This window comes from Physeter macrocephalus, chromosome 9 (genome assembly GCF_002837175.3).
Source record: "Physeter macrocephalus isolate SW-GA chromosome 9, ASM283717v5, whole genome shotgun sequence".
In the NCBI taxonomy this organism is placed as follows: Eukaryota; Metazoa; Chordata; class Mammalia; order Artiodactyla; family Physeteridae; genus Physeter; species Physeter macrocephalus.
The window spans coordinates 2,318,105-2,325,598 of record NC_041222.1 but is presented as its reverse complement, the minus strand read 5'-3'; the positions used below and the strand labels follow the sequence as shown (position 1 = coordinate 2,325,598).

General features: G+C 43.9%; 1 protein-coding gene across 5 annotated transcripts in view; it reads right to left on the bottom strand.

Annotated features, from left to right (window-relative positions):
• GOLGA1 (golgin A1) overlaps positions 1-7,494 on the bottom strand; it is a 54,360-nt gene that overhangs the window by 17,192 nt on the left and 29,674 nt on the right. For all 5 annotated transcript variants that reach the window (XM_024126436.3, XM_028493524.2, XM_028493525.2 and 2 more), the window contains 3 exons: positions 5,857-5,952; positions 4,829-4,978; positions 4,172-4,267 (listed from right to left, as the gene is read on the bottom strand). In XM_024126436.3, coding sequence (XP_023982204.1) covers positions 4,172-4,267; positions 4,829-4,978; positions 5,857-5,952 — 342 coding nt within the window. The remainder of the gene's footprint in view (positions 1-4,171; positions 4,268-4,828; positions 4,979-5,856; positions 5,953-7,494) is intronic.

Below are 7,494 nucleotides of genomic sequence, written 5' to 3'. Positions count from 1 at the left end.
TTTGTTTCTATTTCATTTATTTCTGCTCTGATCTTTATGATTTCTTTCCTTCTGCTAACTTTGGGTTTTGTTTGTTCTTCTTTCTCTAGTTCCTTTAGGTGTAAGGTTAGATTGTTTGAGATTTTTCTTGTTTCTTGAGGTAGGCTTGTATAGCTATAAACTTCCCTCTTAAAACTGCTTTTGCTGCATCCCATAGGTTTTGGATTGTCGTGTTCTCATTGTCATTTATCTCTAGGTATTTTTTGATTACCTCTTTGATTTCTTCAGTGATCTCTAGGTTATTTAGTAACATATTGTTTAGCCTCTGTGCGTTTGTGTTTTTTACGTTTTTTTACCCCGTGATTCATTTCTAACCTCATAGCGTTGTGGTCAGAAAAGATGCTTGATATGATTTCAATTTTCTTAAATTTACTGAGGCTTGATTTGTGACCCAAGATGTTATCTATCCTGGAGAATGTTCCGTGCGCACTTGAGAAGAAAGTGTAATCTGCTGTTTTAAGATGGAATGTCCTATAAATATCAATTAAATCTATCTGGTCTATTGTGTCATTTAAAGCTTCTGTTTCCTTATTTATTTTCATTTTGGATGATCTGTCCATTGGTGTAAGTGAGGTGTTAAAGTCCCCCACTATTATTGTGTTACTGTCGATTTCCTCTTTTATAGCTGTTAGCAGTTGCCTTATGTATTGAGGTGCTCCTATGTTGGGTGCATATATATAATTGTTATACCTTTTTCTTGGATTGATCCCTTCATCATTGTGTAGTGTCCTTCCTTGTCTCTTGTAACATTCTCTATTTTAAAGTCTATTTTTTTGCTGGTCTGTAAAGCTTTTGATTTCTCCATCGAATCTGAATGACATCCTTGTCGGGTAGAGTAATTTTGGTTGTAGGGTCTTCCCTTTCATCACTTTAAGTATATCATGCCACTCCCTTCTGGCTTGTAGAGTTTCTGCTGAGAAATCAGCTGTTAACCTTATGGGAGTTCCCTTGTATGTTATTTGTCGTTTTTCCCTTGATGCTTTCAATAATTCTTCTTTGTCTTTAATGTTTGCCAATTTGATTACTATGTATCTCGGTGTGTTTCTCCTTGGGTTTATCCTGTATGGGACTTGCTGCGCTTCCTGGACTTGGGTGGCTATTTCCTTTCCCATGTTAGGGAAGTTTTCGACTATAATCTCTTCAAATATTTTCTCGGCCCTCGGGCCCTTTCTCTCTCTTTTCTCCTTCTGGGACCCCTATAATGCGAATGTGTTTGCATTTAATGTTGTCCCAGAGGTCTCTTAGGCTGTCTTCATTTCTTTTCATTCTTGTTTCTTTATTCTGTTCTGCAGCAGTGAATTCCACCATTCTGTCTTCCAGGTCACTTATCCGTTCTTCTGCCTCAGTTATTCCGCTATTGATTCCTTCTAGTGTAGTTTTCATTTCAGTTATTGTATTGTTCATCTCTGTTTGTTCGTTCTTTAATTCTTCTAGGTCTTTGTTAAACATTTCTTGCATCTTCTCAATGTTTGCCTCCATTCTTTTTCCGAGGTCCTGGATCATCTTCACTATCATTATTCTGAATTCTTTTTCTGGAAGGTTGCCTATCTCCACTTCATTTAGTTGTTTTTCTGGGGTTTTATTTTTTTATTTTTTATATTTTAAATATTTATTTATTTGGTTGTGCCAGGTCCTAATTGCGGCATGCATGTGGGATCTAGTTTCCTGACCAGGGATCGAACCCAGGCCCCCTGCACTGGGAGCGCAGAGTCTTATCCACTGTACTACCAGGGAAGTCCCATCTGGGGTTTTATCTTGTTCCTTCATCTGGTACATAGCCCTCTGCCTTTTCATCTTGTCTATCTTTCTGTGAATGTGGTTTTTGTTCCACAGGCTGCAGGATTGTAGTTCTTGCTTCTGCTGTCTGCCCACTGGTGGATGAGGTTATCTAAGAGGCTTGATGGGAGGGACTGGTGGTGGATAGAGCTGACTGTTGCTTTGGTGGGCAGAGCTCAGTAAAACTTTAATCCGTTTGACTGCTGATGGATGGGGCTGGGTTCCCTCCCTGTTGGTTGTTTGGCCTGAGGCAACCCAACACTGGAGTCTACCCAGCTCTTTGATGGGGCTAATGGCGGACTCCAGGAGGGCTCACGCCAAGGAGTACTTCCCAGAACTTCTGCTGTGTCCTTGTCCCCACGGTGAGCCACAGCCACCCCCCGCCTCTGCAAGAGACCCTCCAACACTAGCAGGTAGGTCTGGTTCAGTCTCCCCTGGGGTTACTGCTCCTTCCCCTGGGTCCCGACGTGCACACTACTTTGTGTGTGCCCTCCAAGAGTGGAGTCTCTGTTTCCCCCAGTCCTGTCGAAGTCCTGCAATCAAATCTCACTAGGCTTCAAAGTCTGATTCTCTAGGAATTTCTCCTCTCGTTGCCAGACCCCTAGGTTGGGAAGCCGGACGTAGGGCTCAGAACGTTCACTCCAGTGGGTGGACTTCTGTGGTATAAGTGTTCTCCAGTCTGTGAGTCACCCACCCAGCAGTTATGGGATTAGATTTTGCTGTGATTGCGCCCCTCCTACCGTCTCACTGTGGATTCTCCTTTGTCTTTGGATGTGGGGTATCTTTTTTGGTGAATTCCAGTGTCTTCCTGTCGATGATTGCCCAGCAGCTACTTGTGATTCTGGTGTTCTCACAAGAGGGAGTGAGAGCATGTCCTTCTACTCCGCCATCTTGGTTCCTGTATTCGCCTCCATATTTAAAAGAGTCCTTTCCTCCCTCCTCTCTGTCCTTTACTCTGCTTTATTGTCTTCATAGCATTTATAACTATTTATCAAGTGTTTACTGTCTCGATGAATGGATAAAGAAGATGTGGTACATATACAATGGAATATTACTCAGCCATAAAAAGGAACGAAGTTGGATTATTTGTAGAGACATGGATGGATCTAGAGACTGTCATACAGAGTGAAGTCAGAAGAGAAAAACAAATATCATATGTTAACGCATATATGTGGAACCTAGAAAAATGGTACAGATGAACCAGTTTGCAAGGCAGAAACAGAGACACAGATGTAGAGAACAAATGTATGGACACCAAGGGGGGAAAGTGGCGGGGTGGTGGTGGTGGTGTGATGAATTGGGAGATTGGGATTGATATGTATACACTGATGTGTATAAAACTGATGACTAATAACCTGCTGTATAAAAAATAAATAAAATTAAATTAAAAAAAAAAAGTGTTTACTGTCTCTAGTTACAAGCTCCACAGGTTGGGGGAGGGGGAAAGATTTTGTCTGTTTTGCTCATTGCCACATCCCAGCACCTACAATGGGGCCTACAGCTACTCAGATGTTTGTTGAAGGGAATGCATGAAGAAATATTTGACTCCAAAGTCCATGCTTTCCACAATATGGCACTACTGCACTAGCACCTACATAGCTTAGCAGAGACGACTGCTGAAAGCTGACTCAGTGCAGGCCTCAGCTATGGATGGTCTCTGAGAAGATCTCTGCCAAAGGATCCACAAGATCTTTGTGTCATGACCACAGCTGGGCAAGTCCTGCAAAGATCCATCATCTAAGGGCTGCTATGAAAGGGGACAGGGGAGCCTGGAGGCCTATAAGAAAGTGGCAGACTCCTTCCCCTGAATCCAGTTATGTCCCAGGAATGAAGGTGGCAGCATCTGATCAAAGCACCAAGTTCTCAGAAGGGAATGGGAAACAATCCAGCAGGTTGTTTTTTCTTCATTTCTGTACCTGCTCCCTGTTACAAACAAACAAATAAGGCCCTCGTGATGTTTTAAGGCCTTGCTTTACTGGCCTCACTGGAAATCAGTGACAGTGGTGCTTTGACAGCATTACTGTCGGGCAGCTGTTGACGAGGACAGAGAGGAAGGGCTGGGTCTCTGTGGTGGAGTGAAAAGTCAGAGCAGCACCACCTCTAACTATGGAACCTGGACAAATTACTTACACTCAGAACCTCGACGACATTAACTGCAAAATTAGCACAACTCTCCCTATGTCCTTGATCACTGAGAGCACTTAACGAGGTGACAATTTGTTGCAAACGCCTAGCAGAACTTTGAACAAATGCTAGTTCCATTCCTTCTCTAAGTATAGAACATTCACTTGGCCACTCCAAATACACACATGAAAGACATGATACTTTTGTGAAACTGATTCAATCAGATACATACCTTCAGCTTCTTTAGTTCAAGTTGGTGATGTTGTAAAGAATGTTCACATTCATTCTTACTTTCTTTAAGGCCTGCATTTTCTTGCTCCAGCTCTCTCTGAAAATTGAGAAAAGTATGCATAAAAGAAAAGGTCTTTACCATATTTCCCCTAAGCACAGTCCTATCTCTTTGACATGGAACCTTTAAAAATGCCTCCCTTCCTTTTGTTGCCACTGCAGGGGTGGGAGATGAGAATGGGTATTGGGGTCAGGAAGGGAGAGTCGCCTGACACACTCCTCACAAGAAGAACTAAGGCACTTGATTCTGAACCCTATGGAACAAGGAGGGGGACCAGGGAAGGGAGAAGCCATTAAGGATGAACAGGATACATTTTAGAAAGGCAGTGGGAAGCAGCTGATGGGACTGGTCAGGAAGCACCAGGAAGTCCATGTGCAGCCCAAGGAAAAAGAAGACCCATTTGTTCAGGGTTTTTATAAAAAGCAGCCTTTTAACAACCAGTCTCATGAGCAGGTGTTTTGTTGAAAGATAAAAACTGCTCCAAAAAATGGTTCCCTACTTCAGAGGAGGGCTGGTCTTCCTCCCATCAAACAACTTGGCAGCCTAGCCACACATGAACATGGTGCTCCCGTGCCCGGCCCCTCTCCTTTCCTCACTCACCACCTTCCACTCTGCGGCCGCATGGTCGGCCGCCCGAGCTCTCTCCAGGGCAGAGAGCTGGGCCTCCAGTGTGTGGATCTGCTCTGTGCACTGCTGCTCCAGAGCGAGGACCTGCTGCTGTGCACAGCTGCTCTCCTTGTTTGCGGAGGCCTGAGGGGGTAGCAGAGGACAGTTATTCGTGGTGACAACGGGGGCTTTATTCTGTCCCTCAGTGACCCAAAGATGAGTGTCCCAATAGAAACAGCTCTCCTTCCTGATCTCCAGCCTGGGTGCCGCTGAGGTCCCCTGGCCTGCTCAGGGGCTGGAATCTGGGATTGGTCTTGGTGCTGGGGGGACAGCTCTGGGCACCAGCCAGTCCTAAAACACAGCCCTCCTTCACTCTACTCAGTGCTGCCCTCTATGGCTGAGGCTTTTCCCTGGGGAGGCACATAACACAGTGATGAAGAACAAGGGCTTTGACCTAGGAAGGATGTGGGTTCAGCCATTTACTAGGTGGGAGATCTTGGGCTAGTGATCTGGTCGCCTTTCTGAGCCTGCTTCCTCTGGAGAATAAGAATAACAGTACAGGCTCTTAGGTCTGCTGCAAGGACTAAATGAAAATACATGCAGAGTACTTAGCAGACACGGCAAACAGGCAACAAATGCCGTTTTTATTTCTCTAGTTTCAAGCTCAACACCTGACCTGGCACCGTGGCTACCGGCCAAGCCCTTGCCATCTTCTCCCCAGACCCTGGAGCTGTTCTCCACAGCCCGGGCTGCAAGGTGAGGTTTGAAGGCCAGTGGAGACACCACCTCTAACAGTCCCAGAACTAGGCTGGGCTGTCTAGCCAGTCACTATCTCTCTGGGTAACTCAGACCCTCTAGCAGGTCCTGACTCCCTCTACCTGCGCTGCCTATCTGCCACAACTGTATCTAAGGTCAGGTCCAGATACCATTCCAGAATTTGGGAGTGAGTCTGGGGACCTACAAAGGAATAAAGGGAAAAAGCATCAAGGGCCTAGAACACAGCAGTCACAATACCCACTTACAAGCTCCTGAATCTGAGCTTCCTGAGCTGCCACAACGTCACTGCTCTGTTTTAGCTTCTCCTCAGATGCCTGCAGGCTCTGCTCTAGTTCTTTCACCTGAGGGGGGAAAGAGTAGCACCCTTTCGTTCAAAAGAAGCTAAGTAGCAACAAAATGGCTTTTAAAATCAAATCTATTTAAATCATAAAACAGGTTCATTAAAGAAAAATTTTTACTTACAAAAAAAGAAAGATGCTTATAAGTCTACCATTATAAAACACTATCATTCTAATATAGTTTCTTACAGGCTATTTTTATGACTTTCTTTTATTACAACTTCGTATACAATTCTAGTAAAACTTTGTATTTTTCCTCCTTGCTCAAATTTCCTTCTATGTTTCCACGCAGTCTTCAGACCTTACATTATCTCCTTAAAGGATGTTTCATAATTTCCTGAACCGCTGCCTACTGTTTTCCATTTTGCACATAAAATAATGCAGCAGTTGACATCTTCATGCAAAAAGTGTTGATCTGGTTCGAATCACTTGATTAGGACAGATTCCCAGAAGTGGGATTACTGCTCAAGATACAAACTTGGGTTTCCCTCATCCCACAATTACTGATCCAGTCTGACTGTGTACTTGGCACTGCAGTAGGACACGAGGCCAGCACAGTGGACACGATGACACACTGCCTAGCACTGAGCTAGACATGGTTCTTCAATACGGCCTTTTCATCTGACTCAAGCTAACTTTGCCAATTTCTCTTTTAAAGTCCTCGTTTGCTGAATAAGGTTTGCCCTGGGGGAACTTTATTATGAAAACATAAGCTCATGGAAGGTTGCAGCTTTGTCAAGGAGAGGTAGGTACCAAATGAGAAAAAGAGTATTTTTAGGTCTCATGGTTTCTCATGTATGTTCACATGTAAGTTTTAACTGAAACAACCCCATGAGAACAGTGCACTTCCACAGAGAAGAATCGTAATGTTACTTGCCCATGATCACAAATTTTATTAGTGGTAGGGCCACGACTGAAACCTAGCTTTTATTATTTATTTATTTTTAAAATAGGTCTTTATTGGAGTATACTTGCTTCACAATACTGTGTTAGTTTCTATTGTACACCAAAGTGAATCAGCCATATGCATACACATGTCCCCATATCCCCTCCCTCTTGAGACTCCCTCCCATCCTCCCTATCCCACCCCTCTAGGTCACCGCAAAGCACCAAGCTGATCTCCCTGTGCTATGCTGCTGCTTCCCACTAGCCAACTGCTTTATATTCAGTAGTGTATATTTGTCGATGCTACTCTCACTTTGCCCCATCTTCCCCCTCCCACCCCATGTCCTCAAGTCCATTCTCTATGTCTACATCTTTATTCCTGCCCTGCAACTAGGTTCATCAGTCCTTTTTTTTTAGATTCCATATATATGCGTTAGCATACGGCATTTGTTTTTCTCTTTCTGACTTACTTCACTCTGTATGACAGACTCTAGGTCCATCCACCTCACTACAAATAACTCAGTTTCTTTTCTTTTTATGGCTAATATTCCATCGTATATATGTGCCACGTCTTCTTTATCCATTCATCTGTCGATGGACATTTAGGTTGGTTCCATGTCCTGACTATTGTAAATAGTGCTGCAATGAACATTGTGGTTC